Source organism: Copadichromis virginalis, linkage group LG18 (genome assembly GCF_057382275.1).
Source record: "Copadichromis virginalis isolate Kocher_CV1m ecotype Utaka linkage group LG18, C_Virginalis_male_GT1.1, whole genome shotgun sequence".
Lineage (NCBI taxonomy): Eukaryota > Metazoa > Chordata > Actinopteri > Cichliformes > Cichlidae > Copadichromis > Copadichromis virginalis.
The window spans coordinates 29,196,378-29,218,094 of record NC_140635.1 but is presented as its reverse complement, the minus strand read 5'-3'; the positions used below and the strand labels follow the sequence as shown (position 1 = coordinate 29,218,094).

The 21,717-nt window shown below is 41.9% G+C and overlaps 1 protein-coding gene across 2 annotated transcripts; it reads left to right on the top strand.

Moving 5' to 3' along the window:
* Positions 1–5,036: 5,036 nt before the first annotated feature.
* LOC146688208 (ciliogenesis-associated TTC17-interacting protein-like) lies at positions 5,037–21,284 on the top strand. Of its 2 annotated transcripts, none has more exons than XM_085438499.1 (9): positions 5,037–5,316; positions 5,463–5,645; positions 5,735–5,790; positions 5,902–5,988; positions 19,303–19,470; positions 19,559–19,683; positions 20,746–20,822; positions 20,917–20,984; positions 21,085–21,284. In XM_085438499.1, the coding sequence occupies exons 1-9, from the start codon at positions 5,199–5,201 to the stop codon at positions 21,271–21,273; spliced, it is 1,071 nt and encodes a 356-aa protein (XP_085294625.1). In that variant the 5' UTR covers positions 5,037–5,198; the 3' UTR covers positions 21,274–21,284. The 2 variants fall into 2 exon arrangements, with proteins under 2 accessions (XP_085294625.1, XP_085294624.1); XM_085438498.1 differs by having other exon boundaries at positions 20,914–20,984.
* Positions 21,285–21,717: the final 433 nt, after the last annotated feature.

The window sequence follows — 21,717 nt, the reverse complement described above, 5'->3', positions numbered from 1 at the left end:
TAAGAGGCAGACAGGCCATAAGGAAGCATCAGTATCGCTGTTTGGAGTGTAAGAAGTGGAGAGCCAAGCCTGTTTCACCGAAGATGTCTGATCTCCCTGCTACCCGCTTGCGATTAAATCAGCCGCCATTCTGGTCCACAGGAATTGACTGTTTTGGCCCTTTCACTATAAAGATAGGCAGGAGACAAGAGAAACGGTGGGGCATTATATTTAAATGCCTTACGACCCGCTGCATTCACCTCGACCTTCTCACTGGTATGGACACTGACTCCTTTCTCATGGCTCTGCGCAGATTTATTGCTCGAAGAGGAAAACCCTTTGAAATACTGAGTGATCAGGGCACCAATTTCAGAGGAGGAGACAGAGAGCTGCAGGAGGCATTCAAAGTGATGGAGCCACGACTGCAGGAGAAGCTCAGTGAACAGAGCATCACTTTCCACTTCAACCCTCCGCATGCTCCACATTTTGGGGGAGCCTGGGAACGGGAGATCCGTTCAGTCAAATCTGCACTTCAAGTTGCCCTCAAAGGTCAAGCGGTGCCAGAGGATTTGTTGCTTACTGTTCTTGTTGAAGTAGAGGGCATACTTAATTCCAAGCCACTGGGATACGTTTCCTCGGATATTGCAGATGTTGATCCGATCACGCCAAATATGTTGCTCATGGGGCGGCGCGATGCTTCCCTTCCCCAGGCAGTTTATGGAACCAGAGAAGAACTTGGAAGGTGGAAATGGCGTCACAGCCAAGTCGTAGCGGACCAGTTCTGGACTCAGTTCATTCAGCGCTACTTGCCTGGACTGCAGCCTCGCCAGAAGTGGAACCAGACTACTCCACCTTTGAAAGTGGGACAGACTGTCATGGTGGTGGACTATCAGCTCCCACGGGCTTCCTGGTCCGTAGGACAGGTAACACAGGTGTTTCCCAGCCCGGATGGACAGGTGCGAGTAGCTGAAGTCGCCATTGGGGAACATAAATACCAACGGCCTGTGTCAAAACTTATCATTTTACCTGAACTGTTAGTTGAATGTCCTTAGTTATATTCACATGGGTTTTTAATGTTTACTAATGTGTTATACACATTAGGGGGCGGCTGTATAAAACCCCTGTGATTTGTGTATATAGACTGTTCCACGGACCCCCTCTAACCACAGATGGTACATTCCTCCCATCCTTTGTTGGTGTTTGCGCTGGTTCACCGTGATAGCGCTGATGGAGCTGGGCTGTTGTACTGAACATGTGTAGTGCGTGTGCGTGAATGATAAGTAAGTGCCTTGTATTTGTTTGTTCTATGGTTGTAACTTATCATATATTTAGCTATGTACATTGGGTGATGCTTAGTAGAGTTTTCCAGCTGTTCGTGTAGCCACGAGGCAATGTATATTCGCGCTGATTTGACCAAAATGGCGCTACCCTTGTGAACTGAGCTGCCCAAAGTAAAGATGGAGTCTATCCCTGTGCAGCAGCCCATTTGTGTCCGCCAGGGGGTGGTGTTTAGTCATTTCTGTTCAACCCTTTCTGTATTATTTAGACCAGTTTGGTTGACTTAATTGTTTGCTAATTGTAATTTCTGTTATTTTTACAGAACCACACATACATATACTCACACGAATTCACTTCTGGAGATGTTTGGATTAAAGGAACCCTAATTATCATTGCTGTGGACCCTCTTTTTCATCATATAAGTCACCTGTGCCTTCTGACCGAGGATAGGAAAATCCTGCTGTAATTTGCCAGTCTATTAAGCACACACATGTCCAGTTCACGCAACACTGTATAGAAATACACTGTCTCCTGTTGTGTTTGGTTGTTTACCTCAGTTTTATTGTTCTTCCCTCACATGTTCTGCCACAAGATGGGAATATGTCACAGGGAAGATGCTGATGCAGAACCAGCCTCCTACACTTGTGACATCGCTTGAGGCAGATATGTAGATGAAATTCTGTGGTTACGCATCCTGTAGTAACACATGTAAAATCTTGGTGTCCACTCTTTAGGATGTTTATCAAATCATTAGCCGGCCCGTCGGCCTCTGCGTGATCATAAACAATAAGAACTTCAAGGATGGTTCACAGAGAAGAGGGACAGATAAAGACGCCCGTAAGTTTCAGGGGCAGATTTTTTATTCTTTCTTGTTAGTATCTGGTGCTTAAATATTTTTCTCTAATTACATTTTTTGCAGAAAGCTTGGCAGAGGTGTTCAGGTGTCTGGGCTTCAGAGTGCTGATGTGTGAAGACCTGAACAAGGATCAGATGGATCAGGTACTGACGTTTGTTGCTTCCCTGGCAGACATGTCTCAGCTGCAGAAGTTCAATTTTAAAGAGTGGGATGGCAGCAGCTTTGTTGATCCTCTGCAGGTTCTTGAGCACGGTGATGCTTTCATCTGCTCTATTCTGAGTCACGGAAAAAGGGGTGTAGCTTTGGGAACTGACAGGAACCCCCTCCCCATTAAAGAAATTACCCGAAAGTTCAGGGGGTGTGACCAGTCCGTCCTCACCGGTAAGCCCAAAGTGTTCCTGATCCAGGCCTGCCAAGGAAGTAACATACAGCGTGGAGTGCAGATGAACGATATGGAGAACTTCACCATTGACCATCCCTGAGGAAGCTGATGTTCTGGTTGCCATAGCCACTGTTGAAGATCATGCTTCACTTAGACATATAGTCGATGGAAGCTGGTTTGTTCAGTCTCTTTGTGAGCAGCTGAAGGAGCGCTGTCCCAGGTAATTGTTTTAAAATCACCAAACACATGTGCACACTGGCCCTGACAGTGATATCAACATGTTTTTGTATCTCTATAAATGCTCTTAGGGGCGAAGACATTGTCTCCATCCTCCACTACGTGAACGATGATGTAGCACATTGAGTAACCTCCTCGTTGGCCAAGCAGATGCCTGAAGTGAGATTCACCCTGAGAAAGAAACTTGTGCTGCCACCTCAGCGCACCTAAAGTCATCATGGAAATACAGCACATCTTACTGTGCAACTAGGGATGCATGATTACTTATTATGTTTCTTAAAATGTTCCCTTTATATTTTCCATCATTTTAAATCTTTTATTTTTCTAAATCTGAATCTCGCATTGAGGTGCTGCATTTTATACTGTAGCAGTTTTATATCAAAGAATAAATCTCAGACTGGGAACACAACTGGTGTTATTTGTGTTGGGAGGTTTTTACATGTGCTGCAGTAGAGCTTCACGGGTGCTTTTCCTAAACTGAGCCTTTACATTCTTAAACCTAGTAACATTACTTAATCAAAAAAGTTACTTTTATTTCAAACAACAAATCTCACAACACTCTCCTGATAGTAACAATAAAAATGTTACATTTAACTTGTTATAATGTCTTTTAATTCTCTCAGAATACATTAGTTTGCTTCAGAACAGTTTGACTTGATTTCTCCCTCCACAAATCCTGAAAGTTACCATGGCTACCATATGTGGTTGAAAGAAACATGTTCCAGCAAAACCTTTTTTCAAAAATGTTGTTTATTTTCTTCTGTCCCTCATTTTGTTTTGTTTTTTTCATGTGGATCTCTGAACTGTTAGATGAAGGGAAATACTTGATTTGAAAAAGGAAGGTGAAGTTCAGAGAAGGACATCCCAGTGTTTGAGTAGTCTATGCTGGAGCAAAGAGACCACAGCTGAAGCCTATTATGGTTAATAGATATTGCGTAAGTGCTGTAGGAAACATCTGCACTGGCCTTCTATCGTCTGATCCCCTGATCACACATTGAAGTCATCTTGTCAGTGCTGGAAAGTAACAGTCTTAAACAATCTGTCTATATGCATTGAAATTGCTATAAATAGTACTGAATATATCCAGATTCAAGTCATGTCATAGATATTAACGTATGATATGCAGCTTATAAATGTTTGGGCTGCCTGCAGAGATGAGCATCTCCCTTTGGTTTGTGTGCTTTGACACTTTCAAGAACCTGGCTGTCTGATCACTGATGTAATCAGTGATCCTCCAGTCATGGTGGTTATAGACAGAGTTGCCCTGTTTTCATGTTTATTGTTAGTCTTTCAACCCAGTGTTAATAGGGTTGAAATTGAATCCATAAAGAAAGAACGGGTAGAGCCAAAAAACACCTTTGGTTACACGCTTGTCCATAAGTGACAGTGGCTTCCTTCTCAGGCTCCTCAGAAGCTGGTGTGCCCTCTGACTCTCACCTCCCTGCACTCCTCCACCTCATCCTATATGCAAGTCTGACTGAGTGAAATCCAGAATTTAAAAGAACTCTACATCACTCAGCCCTCTGCTTCCTGAAGTGTGGACACAGATTGAAAATGTGGGAGTCTTGCTGTCCACTACAAAGGACACTGAATCAAACATTTGTTTAAGGTTAAGTGGGATAGGTTTACTGTACATTTCTGAAGTCCTACTAAATTCAAAATAAGAATCCCCAAGAATATTGAATGAAAAAAAAATCGACTTTTAGCAACAGAAACATAATATCTACAAATGTATCTATTTAGATTGTAAGCCCAACAAGGGACAATTGTTGAAAATTAGCAGTAGCTATAAACCTGTGTGCGGTACATCAGTTTCATGTCTTGCACTTGAAATATGTTAAACTGCACTGTCCCTTTTAAATAAAAAAAAAAAGATCACTTAAGCTCCCTTGTTGCTATAACATGTGAAATGGCCATCATTTTGAAAAGCAAGCATGTTGCCTGCTAGACTGACCCCCACAAATGTGGCCCAGGATGTCCTCCTGACAGTACAGTAGGACTGTTTTTAAGATTGTTCTGTCTAACAGCTTTTGCAATCAGAATTATGATCTGAATTCACTATTGTATTGCATAATTGTTTGCTTGATGTAAAGATCTCAGACTTAAGTAAATTAATTCACAAAAATTAATTGCTGGTTTTTAGGAGGAATAGTAATCAGTGTTCTTTGTTTTGTTTTTTATTAGCTTATGTACAGCGCCTCTATTTTTGTATAATTCCTTCCTCTAGATTTGGTGGTGAATAGTCAGCCTACAATGTACACATACAATGGTCTTTACGGTACTGCAGCGTCGTTGCCATGCCAACAGAGATTTGGTCGTCAGCTTCCCTTCCGTAGCAGAAAAATGCTAAGCAGGAAAAGTGTGGGATAAGACTGCTTTGCATAAAATTACCCAGACAGACTGCCTGTCGAGGCAGGCGAGTGTCCTGTGAAGTTGCTCCCACACACTTTTCAGGCTGTTTTAAAGATGGAAGCCACGCTGGGTGAACAGACTGCTGTGGGTTTTTCAGCGGGGACTGAAGGACCTGAACAGCGACAGGAGCTGGAAGCCTCTGACGAAGCTGTCACGTTCATGTCCGGCATCGGTGAGTTCGCATCCAATTTAGGCTAATATGGTCGGTAGGAAAAAGCTGAGTCCAAAACTACCTGAAAAGCAAAAAACCGTGAAATCATTACAGATATTTGAATCTGTCCACTTTGGCTTTACCTTCTGTGTCCCTTCGCTTCTCAGAGCCTGCCGAGCTGCAGAAGTGTGTGTTTGCAGACTCGCTGGTGACTGTATCAGAGGGGGGGAGAGAGCTGGGGGAGTTCAGTGTGACGGTGGAGTTTGCCCGGAGAGAGCAGCCATGCATGATGCTTCATGCTCAGAGCCACGGAGCCATTGATGACTGCCCCTGTGGGACAGCAGTGACAGGTGACAGTAGGCAGAGGATGCTAGGACAAACTGATCTTTGCGGTTTCCTGTTGTTAGTATTTCTCTTCATACCCTTTACTCTGTTTAAGCCTACCTAACGACTGACCTGGACGTGCTGGAGGAAGATCACCATGAATATGTCAAGGTGAGTCGCTGAATCCTTTCCGGGCTGTTTCTTTTTACATTGACTCAGCTCAGCAGATGCATTAAGTGGAAATATTGCACCTTTGATGTGCTTCTATACTTCTCTCCTCAGCTCGAGGGCCATAGTGTGGACAAGAGGTGTCACATGGTGCAGTGTGATGGGCAGATGGTGATCCATAAGGTTACGACTGTGGGAGAGGTCAGATAACCACTGCTTTATAGGTCAACTCACTAATATATTAATGAAACAGTACCACAGTCATTCAGAGTAACTTCCATGCTCTCTTTGCAAGAGTTAGTCCAGTATTTACAAAATCCTTACTTACTGTTGCGCATTCACTGCATGTTGTCATTTGTGTGTGTGTGTGTGTGTGTGTGTGTGTGTGTGTGTGTGTGTGTGTGTGTGTGTGTGTGTGTGTGTGTGTGTGTGTGTGTGTGTGTGTGTGTGAGAGTTTGCTTGTGTCAAAATTGGGGACTTCTATCAGCTCACACACCAGTCAATTTAGGACACCTCTCCCTTTGGGGACCAAAACCACCGTCCCCAATTAGATTTACCTCTAACAACGTTCAGCATGCTCTAAAACGTATTTTAATCCAAAAATCTCACCAGTCCCCAAAAGTGACATTTTTTAGATTTTTTGTGTATGTGTATGACATTGCCCCCCAAAATTTTCGCAATCTGCGTATAACTCTATGTTTCCCCTAGTGGAAGTGTGTGAAATTGCAAGAATTTCCACTGTCCCCAAAAGTGACATTTCTTGGATTTTTTTGTGTGTGTATTACCTCTCCCTAACCCTTATATTATTATAGTGTAAGATTTCTTTTAATTTACTGATCTTTGCTCGCTTTGAAGTCCGAAACAGCACCACTGCACAGAAGACCCCACCCCCTCCTGGTGACCAGGTGATGACTCTGTCCCCGGACAGCGTGAGGAGATCCCTCAGCAGGATCAATGCACGTAAAGCTCCGGGTCCTGACAACATTCCTGGTCGTGCACTGAGAGACTGTGCAGTGGAACTCACTGATGTCTTCACAGACATCTTCAACATATCACTCATCCAGGCTGTCGTCCCCACATGTTTTAAAGCCACCACAATCATTCCGGTCCCAAAAAAGTCATCTCCCTCCTGCTTTAATGACTACCGTCCTGTTGCACTTACTCCCATCCTGATGAAGTGCTTCGAACGACTAGTCATGCAGCACATCAAGACTGTCCTACCCCCCTCCCTGGACCCCTTCCAGTTTGCGTATCGGCCCAATCGCTCAACCGATGATGCCATCTCCACTGCACTCCACTCAGCACTCACACACCTGGACAAAAAAGATTCATATGTTCGAATGCTGTTCATAGACTTCAGTTCAGCATTCAACACTATAATCCCCCAACAGCTCACTCAAAAACTGGTCCAGCTGGGGCTCAACACCTCACTGTGCAACTGGCTGTTGGATTTCCTCACCGGAAGACCTCAAGCAGTACGGGTCGGCAGTAATACATCCAGCACCATCATTTTAAACACGGGGGCCCCGCAGGGATGTGTGCTGAGCCCCCTCCTCTTCACTCTGCTGACCCATGACTGCACTCCATCACACAGCTCCAACCTCTTCATCAAGTTTGCGGACGACACAACGGTGGTGGGTCTCATTAGCAACAGGGATGAGACCGACTACAGAAGTGAGGTGAGACGCCTGGCCACGTGGTGTGCTGACAACAATCTCTCTCTGAATGTGGAGAAGACGAAGGAGATTGTTGTGGACTTCAGGAGAATGCACACCCAACATGCTCCTCTGACCATTGACGGAGCGTCTGTGGAGAGAGTGAGCAGCACCAAGTTCTTGGGTGTGCACATCACAGAGGATCTCTCCTGGACGTACAACACCACAGCACTGGCCAAGAAATCACAGCAGCGTCTCTTCTTTCTCCGCAAACTAAGAAGAGCAGGAGCTCCAGCCCCCATCATGCACACTTTCTACAGAGGCACCATCGAGAGCATCTTGTCGAGCTGCATCACTGTGTGGTTTGGAGCCTGCAATGCGTCCTGCCATAGAACCCTCCAACGCATAGTGAGAGCTGCAGAGAGGATCATTGGTGTCTCTCTCCCCTCCCTCCAGGACATTTACAGCACCCGTCTCACTAAAAAAGCCCTTTGCATAGCGGCTGATCCCACGCACCCAATGCAAAGCTTCTTCAAGCTGCTGCCGTCAGGGAGGAGACTGCGGAGTCTCCAGGCCAGGACCAGCAGACTGAAGGACAGCTTCATCCATCAGGCTGTCAGGAAGCTAAACTCCCTCCCGATTCTGCCCCCCTCTCCCCTCTTCTCCACCACGGTCTCACTGAACTCTGTCACACACACACACACACACTCACTCTCTGACGCACTCACTGGCCTGCTCCAGTCACTTTGTGGAGCATTGGACTGCCATTACCTCATAAGACTTTGTTGTTACACTATCTCTTACCGTACACTACTAAATCTCCATTTGCACTATTTGCCTATTTTGCACCACTATGCCTTCTTACTTGAATATTGTATATTGTATATTGCATAGCTTTTTTTTGTTATACGTAAAATTGTATTGTATTTATTTAAATTTTTACTTTTTAATTATTTTATTTGCATTTTTCTAATCACTAGGGTTTGAGAGTAACGCAATTTCTATTCTGTGTATGTCCTGTACATGTGGCAGAATTGACAAATAAAGTTGACTTGACTTGACTTTGACTTGACTTGAAAATCTTATTCAACATTCTTTTGTATGAATGGTTTTATATAAACAAACATTTGTTCTCTTGACTAAATAACAGAAATCAGTAGACTATTTAGTAGATAATATTTTCAAAGGGTAAAGAAGACACTAGAAAATACAAAAGAGTCATATTTCACGTAATTATGATATAAATAGTTTTAATATTTTTTAAAGAATTATTTGGCATGATGTGACGCAGATGCATGAAATAATGGAGCACTTTAGGTTCATATTTGCTTTCTGAACTGCAGCTTGACATAAATTACTCTAAATTCTTGATACTTGTATTGCAACATATTTAAGATGTTTCTTGAATTTCTGTTGAATGGTGCAGGGATCCAAAATTTGGTGAAACAGCTGAGCTAAATTTAAATTTCAATGTTAATACCTTTTAGGCAGTATGTAAAATACTGCCTAAAAAGCATAAAAAGTCACAAGCATATGGCATAAAACTTAATTCTCACCAAAGTCTCTTTAAGAGCTGATCAAAAACTGTGTAAGACAATGGTCATTACATATGGATCATGACAGAAAAAAATGATATCCTGGATACAAGCAGGAAAGATTAGCTCCTGTAGCATGGTTGACTGGGCCTTAGAGATATGTGCAGAGCTTGACTCAAGTCAAATTCAAAGTCAGCTTTATTCTGAAAACCCACATGTACAGATGATACACAGGGATTTTAAATTGTAATGCTCCCACGGTCTACAGTGTACAGTGAACAACTTAAAGATAAAAACAAAAAGTCCTATGTACAACATAATACAATGAACACTAGTGTCATACAATCAGAGTGCTTTCGGGAAAGAGTTCGTGTGCAAGTGGGGGTGGGGCAGTCAGTCAAAGGGCGATGTTTAGAGTTTTGTATGTCTGTCGGGTGGGGGGGATCAGAGGAAAGAGATGAATGCAGGTCTGGAGTTCGTGTGTGTGAGAGTGAAGAGGGACAGAGCAGGGACAGCCTAAAGGTAGGGGAGGTGAGGTAAGACTTCTATGTCACCATAGGCCTTGATCGCAGCCATGGAGGTGTGTGCAAGCAGCAGCATGTAGAGCAGCTTTAAAAGTATGAAGAGTGATTAAAACTTTTTTAGTTTCTTATACCTATATCTTAAGTGTCTGCTGACAAGTTTCAGAATTTTCTGTTTGAATGTAAGAAAGTTATTTAGTAATAACTGCTAATACTGGTTTGCTAGATGTGCCCTTGATTTGGAATAAAAAGACTTGAGCTAATTAACCCGAAAAAGCTAGCCACATATAAGTTACACATTCAGAGCTGTCTTGGATTAAACATCAAGGGATGTTTGAATGAACCAAACTTTCAATATTTTAAGGGATTTCATTTTTTTATGCTTTTATGATTCTAAAATAATAAAATATGTTTATTAGCATCCTCAAGTTTTTCATGTGCAAGCTAACAATGAGGATTATCTTTTTAATTAAGAGAGGCTAATGAAACGGAAAAAATAAATAAGCTTTATGAAGGGGAATATTATGTTATTTGTTTAATTTATTTATTATTCTGAAACAAAGAAACATAAATAAGCTGCAGGATTGTGAATGTCCCCATTTAGGTTGAAGTGGAGTGTATTCCCCAAAAGTCATAAGCATATGGCATACTAATGACTATAGTTGGATATGTTGCGGGATTTTTTTTTCTAAAAATAGTATCATGTCCCTTTTTCAGTATAAATCTACCCATAAAGTCTGTAAACAATTTATCAATGATCCCCACACTCAAGTAAGGGTCTTCTGTTGTGTGACGGCTGTATGCGGACAGGAATAGGACCCAAAGGTGCAGACTCCAGAGACAAACTTAAACCGAAACAGCTTTAATGCTGAACTCAAACATAACATAACTGGAAAAACTCAAAATAAAATAACACCAGTGGACTGACAAAACACACAGCAAAATAAACGGTAGATCGCGACACAGACACAGAGAAACACAGAGCTAAAATACACAGAAGGAGCAATCAGGGAATGGGTAACAGGAGGGAAACACAGCTGGGGCAAATCAGGCCTAACGAGACAAGGGGAAGCAAAACCAGACACATTAACATCAGACATGGACTTTCAAAGTAAAACAGGAAACCCATAACACAGACTGAAGAAAGGACACAGACTCACATGCAGGCACTACAACAGAGGGAACAGAGACGTGGGACCAGGGCAGACACAGACACTGATTGGATGTGGGGATACAGCAGACGGGGGAGACAGCAACTATGGAACACAGACAGAAAACCAGAACACTAAAACTCTAACCAAACCCCACCCAGAGAACCTAAACTAAGAATCCTTCATTATGTCTAAGATTTGAAAATATGGAACAAATACCAATCAGAATGAGGACTAAGATAAAGCAATCCATCCCCCAAATCATTACACATACCTCAACATATGCATATGTTTAATAATCAGAGTTCATTGTATTTACCAGTTCCCTAAGGAAAGTTTCTCATTGAATGTCCCCATCTAGGTTAAAGCAGAGTGTATTTGTGTTAGAAACGTCCTCAAAAGTCATAAGCATATGGCATACTAATGACTATAGTTGGATACACTTTTGTATTGTATTTTTAAAAATAGTGTCATGTCCCTTTTTCAGTATAACTCCATACATGAAGTTCGAGAACAATTTATCAATGATCACCACACTCAAGTAAGGGTTATGTTGTAAAATCCTTCATTATGTCTAAGATTTGAAAATATGGAACAAATACCAATCAGAATGAGGACTAAGATACAGCAATCCATCCCCCAAATCATTACACATATCTTAATATATGCAGATGTTTAATAATCAGAGTTCATTGTATTTACCAGTTCCCTAAGGTAAGTTTCCCATTGAATGTCCCCATTTAGGTTAAAGAGGAGTGTATTTGTGTTAGAAACGTCCCCAAAAGTCATAAGCATATGGCATTCTAATGACTATAGTTGGATATAGTTTTGTATTTTTTTTTTTTTTTTTTTTTTAAATGGTATCATGTCCCTTTTTCTGTATAAACCTACCCATGAAGTCAGAGAACAATTTATCAATGATTCCCACACTCAAGTAAGGGTCTTCTGGTGTGTGACGGCTGTGTGCGGACAGGAATAGGACCCAAAGGTGCAGACCCCAGAGACAAACTTAAACCGAAACAGCTTTAATGCTGAACTCAAACATAACATAACTGGAAAAACTCAAAATAAAATAACACCGGTGGACTGACAAAACACACAGCAAAATAAACGGTAGATCGTGACACAGACACAGAGAAACACAGAGCTAAAATACACAGAAGGAGCAATCAGGGAATGGGTAACAGGAGGGAAACACAGCTGGGGCAAATCAGGCCTAACGAGACAAGGGGAAGCAAAACCAGACAAGTAACATTCATCAAAATAAAAGTGCAACATTATGCAGAACTTTAAATCTCAAAGTATAAAGTAACATTAATCAAAATAAAAGTGCAACATTATGCAGAACTTTAAATCTCAAAGTATTTAAAGTAACATTAATCAAAATAAAAGTGCAACATTATGCAGAATTTTAAATCTTGAAGTATTTAAAGTAAAATTCAAGTAAATAAAAGTGCAACTTTATGCAAATTTCAAAACCCCTTTGGTACTGAAAAAAGTTGCAATTTTAGCAGAGCAAACAACATTCTTGTAATAATGCAGTTGTAACTTTTTTTTTCACTTTAACATGAGAGGTAGGTTCTTCTTCAGAAAGATCAACATTTCAACCTTCTCAGCTGTCAGCCTGCTTCTCCTTTCATTAATGATAATGGAGGCTGTACTGAAGAGTCTCTCACTCTCAATACTTGTGGTAGGTGCACAGAGAAATTTAGCTGCTGTAGAAACCAGAGTGGGAAATCTAAGTTTGTTGACTTGCCAGTACAGCAGTGGATTATCTGAGCGTTGAATGGTTGGCTCACTAAGGTAAGTTTGCACTTCAATGCGTGCACTTGTCGTGGCTAACTGAGGAACAGGATCTTGAGTGTTTTTCTTCAGGATTTCATCAAAAACACTTTCAAGTCTGCTTTGGCTGGAAGATTCCACCCGTGGAGTCTTCTTTGCTGGCTCCAAGACTGCTGATGTCCCCTCTGCTGGCTCTGAGGAGTTTAATAAGATAAGATAAGATAAGATAAGATAACCTTTATTAGTCCCACACGTGGGAAATTTGTTTTGTCACAGCAGGAAGTGGACAGTGCAAAAGTTATGAGGCAAAAATTAGGATACAATAAGAATAAATACAGTACACAACTGTACAGAATTGAATAAAATAAAATACTATATACAGTAGAATAAAATAAAATAAATATACAATAAGATAAAAATAGAATACAAATACAAATGCTATATACAACTGAGTAAAAATACAACGATGACAGAAAGGATTATTGCACTTAGTATTATTGCATATGTATGGATGTGTGTGTTTGATCAGTTAAAGTCTTTATTATGGAGTCTGACAGCAGTGTATTTGCAGTGTAATGTAGTAATGTAGCAGTGTAATGTAGTTCTCAAAAACTCCATCTTCCTCACCTCTGCCAACAAAGCATCTTTAGCTTGTTTTGAGGTTTCTACACTCGTGAAGTACCTGAAATGAAAAAAGTCCAAACTTGAATATTAAACAATCATTAAATTTATCATTAGTATCATTCAGCAGTGTGATTAAACTATCATTCCTCATTCTTGCTATTTATTCCATGCCCATTATAAAGACCTCAACATACTTTGCTGTACTACTCTGAATCAGACAATACATGTTATAATGTGCAATGGTGGTGTCCTGACTGAATGACAAGTCTATCACAACTAATTTAGAATGTCCTCACCATTTTCTGACACACTCTCTCTAATGCACTATCACTTACACACACACACAGACACACACAAAACAAGTTGATCTGTTAAAATAACATGAGTGAAGCCTTACATACCTGTCTTTATATCTTGGATCCAGCAGTGTTGCAACTGTGTATAGTGGCTCGGATTCCACGTCTCTGAAGCGTCTGTTAACCGCTTCGAGAAGAGTGCCTTTCATTTTCTTTATTCCATCGTCGGCCTCATTTTCTCGGGAGAGCAGGCGCTTAAGGACGCAGACAATAGGGATGACATCAGATGCAGATGAGGATGATGCGCTTACCTCCTTTGTTAACTCCTCAAAGGGAGCTAGAGCTGTCAGGACCTTTTCCAGTAACCCCCACTGCTGTGCACTAAGTGTGGCAGGCAGATCATACTCTGCAGAATATGCACACAAGGCTCGCTTCTGTTCTGTGAGGATCTTGATCATATAATATGTGCTATTCCATCTTGTTCGCACATCTTGTATCAGACGTTTGGGTGACATGTTCAGCTCCATTTGAATGTCCTCCAAACGCGAATATGCCTGTGGTGAGTGTTTGAAGTGACCCACTATTTTTCTGCCCACTGTCACAGCATCACATACACCACATTGTGCAAGCAGTCCCTCATTCACCACAAGTTGCAAAGTGTGCGCGAAGCATCCCAAACTTGCAACACCTAGCCGGCTCATTGCCTTTTTTATATTGCTGGCATTGTCTCGCAAAACAACGTGGACTTTATTCTTCGGAATTTTCCACGCATTTAACATTTCCTCCATAGCTGCAGCGATGGACTCTCCTGTGTGTGAACCACGAAACTCTTTGGCCTGCAACACTGCTTTTTGCATTGTAAAACTCGAGTCTATCCAGTGTACAGTCAGGCTTAGCAGGGACAACGGACAAACGTCCGAGCTCCAAATATCAGTCGTCATGCTTAACGTGGGAATTATTTCCAAACTTTCGGAGATGAACTTGCGCACCTGTTTGTACTTGCCTGGGATAGCTTCCTCCGAGATGAAATGCCGGTTTGGCAGCATGTAGCGAGGCTCTAAATGCTCAATTAAGCGTCGAAAACCATCATTTTCCACAACGGAAAGGGGCTGGTCATCAAGCACAACAAATTCAACCATTTTCTCCGTTATCAGCTTCGCTCTATTGCTTTCCGGAGGGAATTTCTCACGTCTCTGAATATTTTCCAAAAGCGTTTGTTGATATGGTACACTTTTCTGCTTAGCTTTGGAGGCCAGGCTAAATTCCGCATACTCCTTTGCGTGGTGTTTCTGTAAGTGTTTAATCATGTTTGTGGTGTTAAAAATCCCCACACTGCTACCACCTCGCGAAACACTTGCATCGCATAAGTTGCATTCGGCAGTCTTGCTTTTTTCGTCTTTTAGTTTGAAATAAGTCCACACTGCTGACATGATGGCTCTGACCTCTCCCACACGATAACCGCTCGATCACGTGACGCATATTGCTCTGACGTGCTAAGGTCATGACCTGGGTTATACCATGTTAGCGAGTTTTTGAGGTGCTTTTGTAACATTCACTGGATCGGATTAAAAATTTTAAATTTCTCTCCGATATCCGATCCAGTAATTTACGTCAATATCGGACCGATACTGAATATCGGATCGGTCCATCTCTACAACAGAGGGAACAGAGACATGGGACCAGGGCAGACACAGACACTGATTGGATGTGGGGATACAGCAGACAGGGGAGACAGCAACTATGGAACACAGACAGAAAACCAGAACACTAAAACTCTAACCAAACCCCACCCAGAGAACTTAAACTAAGAATCCTTCATTATGTCTAAGATTTGAAAATATGGAACAAATACCAATCAGAATGAGGACTAAGATACAGCAATCCATCCCCCAAATCATTACACATATCTTAATATATGCAGATGTTTAATAATCAGAGTTCATTGTATTTACCAGTTCCCTAAGGTAAGTTTCCCATTGAATGTCCCCATTTAGGTTAAAGAGGAGTGTATTTGTGTTAGAAACGTTCTCAAAAGTCATAAGCACATTGCATACTAATGACTATAGTTGGATATGCTTTGATTTTTTAAAAAAAAATGGTATCATGTCCCTATTTTCTGTATAAATCTACCCATGAAGTCGGAGAACAATTTATCAATGATTCCCACACTCAAGTAAGGGTTATGTTGTAAAATCCTTCATTATGTCTAAGATTTGAAAATATGGAACAAATACCAATCAGAATGAGGACTAAGATACAGCAATCCATCCCCCAAATCATTACACATATCTTAATATATGCAGATGTTTAATAATCAGAGTTCATTGTATTAACCAGTTCCCTAAGGAAAGTTTCCCATTGAATGTCCCCATTTAGGTTAAAGCGGAGTGTATTTGTGTTAAAAACGTCCCCAAAAAGTCATAAGTATATGGCATACTAATGACTATAGTTGGATATGTTTTGGAATTTTTTTCTAAAAATAGTATCATGTTCTTTTTCAGTATAAATCTATCCATGAAGTCTGTAAACAATTTATCAATGATCCCCACACTCAAGCAAGGGTTATGTTAAAAAAAAAAAACCTTCACTATGTCTAAGATTTAAAAATAAGGAACAAATACCAATCAGAATGAGGACTAAGATAAAGAAATCCATCCGAAAAGTATTTACACATACCATAACATATGCAGATGTTTAATAATCAGAGTTTATTGTATTAACCAGTTCCCTAAGGAAAGTTTCCCATTGAATGTCCCCATTTAGGTTAAAGCAGAGTGTTTTTGTGTTAGAAATGTCCCCAAAAGTCATAAGAGTCAGGTGTACCAATAACTATTGTTGCATATGTTTTTGCAATTTTTAAATGGAGGTATATTTGAAAGGCCAGCCGATTATATCTCTCGGCTGGCCTGGGAACGCCTTGGTGTTCCCCCGGATAAGCTGGAGGAGGTGGTTGGGGAGAGGGAGGTCTGGGCTTCTTTGCTTAGGCTGCTGCCCCCGCGACCTGGCCTCGGATAAAGCGGATGAAGATGGATGGATGGATGGGTATATTTCTGTATTTAGTATTAATCTACCCTTGAGATCAGTGACAAAACCGTTTATGGTCACTGATTGTTAATGACGATCAGTTAATGATCACTGTACTCTGGTACTATATCAATTCAATTTCATTTATGTATATCCCTTTTGATTGTCCTCATTCAGGTTAACGCAGTGCATTTTTGTTAGAAATGTCCCTGGAAGTCATAAGAGTCATCTTCTTTGGCAGTTTTTAATTGTCTCTTGTCTATTTGTTATTCATGTTAAATCTACTCGTAACATCAGTGAAAACTAAAATTAAGATATCCATTCTAAAATCGTACAGCTTGTCTTATCACTCACAGATATGAGCTAAAGGATATTTTGATTGGTTCTAATGTAGGTTAAAGCAGTGTGTTTATTAATAATTAAATTAAATCTTTTATGATAGGTTTGGATAGTTTCTGAAAATCAAATGAACCCTTGGTAATTGTGTACAAATTACCTGTGTAAACAATTCATAGTTGAAATTAGAAATTTCTTTTAGTTTAAATAGAATATAAAAACTATTTTAACTGTCTAATGTTTGCCTATTTAACTTATGTTTATCTACTCAAGACTAACCAAACTGAAGCAGCATCATGAGAAATGCCTGAAACGTGAAAAAAAATTGATCTCCAAAATCCAGATTCCTCAAGCAATGAGATTGAGTCTCTTCTGTCAGGTATGGAGGCAACAAAACCACAATAGAATAAGAAAAAGGATCAAGATGAAGACAGGGGACCAGGGACTTCTTCCCAGTGAACATATTTGGAAGCAAAGTTCTTGCCTTACAATTTGCTGGTAACAAACACTCAATACTACAGATGATTTTTTTTTATCCAAGTTTCTCTGCATTAATGATGTGCATATAAACTCCCAAAACAACACAGTAGTAACAAATGCAGTCAAAAATTTAAATTGTTCTGTGGCCGAGACGTTGGACATAGTTTTGATTTCTTCAAGATAAATAGAGACCTTAATTGGAGCACTGTAACAAAAAATAATTTCCCCCAGGGATCAATAAAGTATTCTGATTCTGATTCTAATTAATTATTGTTTAGATTATTGTTAGATTGGGTAGTTAACCTTACATTGTACTTTGAAGGAACTGCCTTTAAGGGAAGTAATATCCCCAAAACTGACATAAAATAACTTGTGTATGTGTGTATTGCTGAAGACCCAAAAGGGAAGTAAGGTCCCCAAAAGTGGCATAAAATAGTTTGTTTATCTGTGTATCGCTGAAGACCCAAAAGGGGACATTAAACATTCCCAGTCCCCAATGGGAAGGTAAAAATACTGTCTGGACAAATGTTGCTTAAAATGAAAATCTCAAGTGATTTTTTATTTGTGTGGTCTTGGAGGAGTAAAACTGAGTTGCCAGCTTGCTTCTTTTTTTTTAATTTTTTTTTTTTAAGTGACATCAGAAACAGCAGCATGTGACATCACGTGATGGCGGAGCTTCAGTTCATCCTTTGTCATCTTTTTTTTTTTTTTTTTAATAGGACAGGGGGAAAGAATGAAAGAAAGGGGGGGAGAGAAAGAAAGAAAACCAAAGGGGAGAAGAGACGGTGAGAAGGGGGGGAAGAGAGAAAAAAAAAAAAAAAACAACAAAAAAAAAAAACTCCTGGGTCACCTGTATGGAGAAAAAACAAACAAACAAACAAACAAACAAACAGAGGAGACAGCAAACAACAAAGAGCAACATAATAATAGAAAAAAAAGCACCATCACAATAAACTAGCTAGTCATAGATATCAATAGATACTAAATAATAGACGATATTGTTCAGCACGCAAGATAGACAGCGCACAGTGTGCTTTGAGGCAGCAGCCAAGAAAGCTGTAGTCCGCATCTGTGAATACCCATGTGTACACCTGTGTGCACACCTGTGTGGATCAGCATGCTTGCATTCCAAAGGTTTCTCCATGTAATGATCTGTTAGGGAGTGTGGGGAGCCACAGCCCTGTCCTTTATGGTATCAAGCGGGTATGGAGGAGATCAAAACTCCAGACATCCAGAGGCCCCCAGAACACAAGAGACCAAGGAAGACCCACAGAGGGGCAGCTGCGCCACTGTCCCAGTAAGAGCTAAGGAGAGTCCCAGATGAGGGCTCATTCAGCAGCCGCGGAGCAGAAGCCAGGGGGAGTTGCAGTGATGCGCCCGTGGGCTCCGCCGGCAGCCAGCTGTGCCTGAGTGACCGAGCCCCAGGCCGAGAGGCCGGGGGCACCCCACCCCCGAAATGGCCCGAGCGAGCCCCAATAAGCGGCCGCCAAGGAGTGAGCCGGTGTGTACCCGGACGCCCACCCCCAGATACAAAGAACCACCAACGCACCGACACCTGAGGGAGTCCGCCACCGGCAGGGGAAGTGGTGGTGGGTGGAGATAGGCCTCCAAACCTTGGAAGGCCCGAGATGTCCCCAGAGAGGTGGCGTCTGATACCCAACCTGACATATAGATACAAACATACAGGCACACACAGACACAAACATCCATTCCCACCCTCATGCTCTCATGTGCACTTCACACTCAACCGACGTGGAGACAAATATAAAGAGACGCTGTATACGCGATCACACTCCCCAAGCGTACTCTACAAACCGGGTCTAGGTACCCCTGCCCCTGGAGGGGGGAACTGCACCCAGACCCAGGTGGTGTTACCCTTTTCCCTGCGGTGGGGAGAGGCAGACCGCCCCGACTCTGCAGCAGCAGGGAGGCCCCACACCCCAGACCGCAGCCGGACGGCCAACTCCTCCTAGCCCCCCTGCTCCAGCTTGCTTCTAAACCATACAGAAAGTGGTGTCCCCAAAGGGTGGGAGTTAAGATATGCGACCCCAAACGGGACTTAAGCGAGAGTGTGTGTGTGTGTGTGTGTGTGTGTGTGTGTGTGTGTACAGGAGGTGACAGAAGAGAGCATGTCCTATCCCATGTCTGTCCTGAGAGGGCTGGTAACTGAGGGCTCCAGCTTGCTGCTGATGCGCCTGATCGCTCTGAGGAGGAAGATGCCAGAAAACATGACGTTTGTCTCCTTAGACCCAGGATTACACATAATTAACACCTCTTTTGTAAGTCTTTATGCCTGTGTAAGACATCCTGGTCCATCAGTAACTTGTTTGAGTACTGAGCTCTGATTGTGGTCTCTTTTGTGCTCAGAGAGAGCTGGGTCAGAGGCAGCTAGAGGTCGGGGGTGAGCTCCTGGATGTATTTGGGGTAGAGAGGATTATTCAGTCCATGGAGGGCAGCCCCAGTACCTGGCAGTGCTACTTTCTGGATGATGGGTAAGCTTAATATATGTACCTCTCCATCATCCCACACATGTTGGACTGTGTTACTGCCTCCCTCTGTGCACCAAACAGACTGCAGCTGCCCACTGTTGAGTTTCATGTTTATATTACCTACTGCTGATAGGAGGTCACTAATGTAGACTAAACAACAAATCATTTTAATCACACAATAGCACTACTTATTGAATGCTTCCCTTAATCACAAGGGATCCATTAGTTAGGTGTTTAAAAGGAGAGGACTGTTATCAGCATGGGCAACCAGTATGAATGAACCATCAGTGATTCCCCAGTTAACTTGTAGAAAAAGGTAGTTTAAATTACACAAAAGATTGCCACACATGGACTAGCAATCTCTTAAAAAGACCAAACAAGGTTAGATTTCAAGTCACTGACTTAAAGCTAAATAAGTAAATTAAGCTAACTCACCTTAGCTGTTCCCAGTCCAGAAGCAAACAGAGTGAGGTGGAAGGGAGTGCAGTCATTATATACTCTGTGCCAGGTAAGTTCAGGTATGGAACAAAGGAGCCCACCAGTGATAAGAAAACTCCGACAGTAAGTGAGGTTAAAGAGGTGTGGATGAAACAGGGAAAGGGGTAAATAAAAGAAGAATTTCTACTATTTCCCACATGTTTGATTAGGCATCCTTCCTGGTACAACCCTGCTTGTGATTTATGTCACCTCCTGGTCTTAAACTAGAGATCTTTCACATGTTAGCCAAAACTATTAACCACTGCTAATGGAGCCATTGATGCTTCTTCTTTGTGGGTCCAAACTATAACATTAGCTATAGTAGAATAGTTAATTGCTTTGTGTCCTTGACATCTTAGGAACTATTCAGTTTCTAAAAATGATCATTTTGAAGGGAAAGGTTCCCATAAAGTGTAGATATACCTATGGAATAGGACACATCTGATTTTTGTATGCGAAAGAATATTGGTGATACATGAGGACTTTCTGGTTTAACTCAAGCGGTTTCTGAATAACAAGTAAGTGCTATTATTGCTGTTATGTGTTACACTAGTGCTTTCAATTTGACTCGTTACATTCTCTGATCAGGCATCTGGTGACCAGAGTTCAGGTGGGGTCACCAGTCACCATGAGACTTCTAGAGTTGCCATCAAAGGCAGAAAAAGGTTACACACATCCCCCACACACATATTCACACATAAGAGGTATGATTCCAATGAAAGATTCAGTGATATTTGTGTATTTGTAATTTTACAGTAGATTTCAAGAAGATCCCCCTTGTGTGGGAGGAAGACATGCAGATGCGTTCTAAGTTTCTGGACAGAAAGGTAGCCGGTCATGTGCAACAGGAGATTAATACTAGACTTCCATTACTCTACTGACCATCTGAGCAGAAAATGAATGTGTGTTTATGTCTTGTTTTGGCAGGAAGAGCTTAAGGCCGACCACTCCTCATACTTGAGACAGCATCCAGAGATTCGAGCACTAATATCTGACTTCCTGCAGTTGCTGTTGTTGAGGAAACCAGACGACGTCTTTCTGTTTGCCAGAGAGTACTTCACCCCTTTTGCCTCCAATCATCCTGCAGACGCAGACCAGGAAGCCCAGTCCCTCTAGTCACATTATCACATGCATAGCTGGACTGGCCATCGGGCATACGGTGGGCCGCTGGCGATTATTTGTTTTTATGGGCCGATGGATTTTTTTTTTTTTTAGGAAGGGTATATATAATGAAAGGTGTTGGATCGGCCAATTAATAATAATAATGGATTGGATTTATATAGCGCTTTTCAAGGCACCCAAAGCGCTTTACAATGCCACTATTCATTCACTCTCACATTCACACACTGGTGGAGGCAGCTACGGTTGTAGCCACAGCTGCCCTGGGACAGACTGACAGAAGCGAGGCTGCCATATCGCGCCATCGGCCCCTCTGGCCAACACCAGTAGGCGGTAGGGTAAAGTGTCTTGCCCACGGACACAACGATCAGGACAGAGAGCCCGGGGATCGAACCGGCGACCTTCCGGTTACAGATACGCTTCCCAACCCCCTGAGCCACG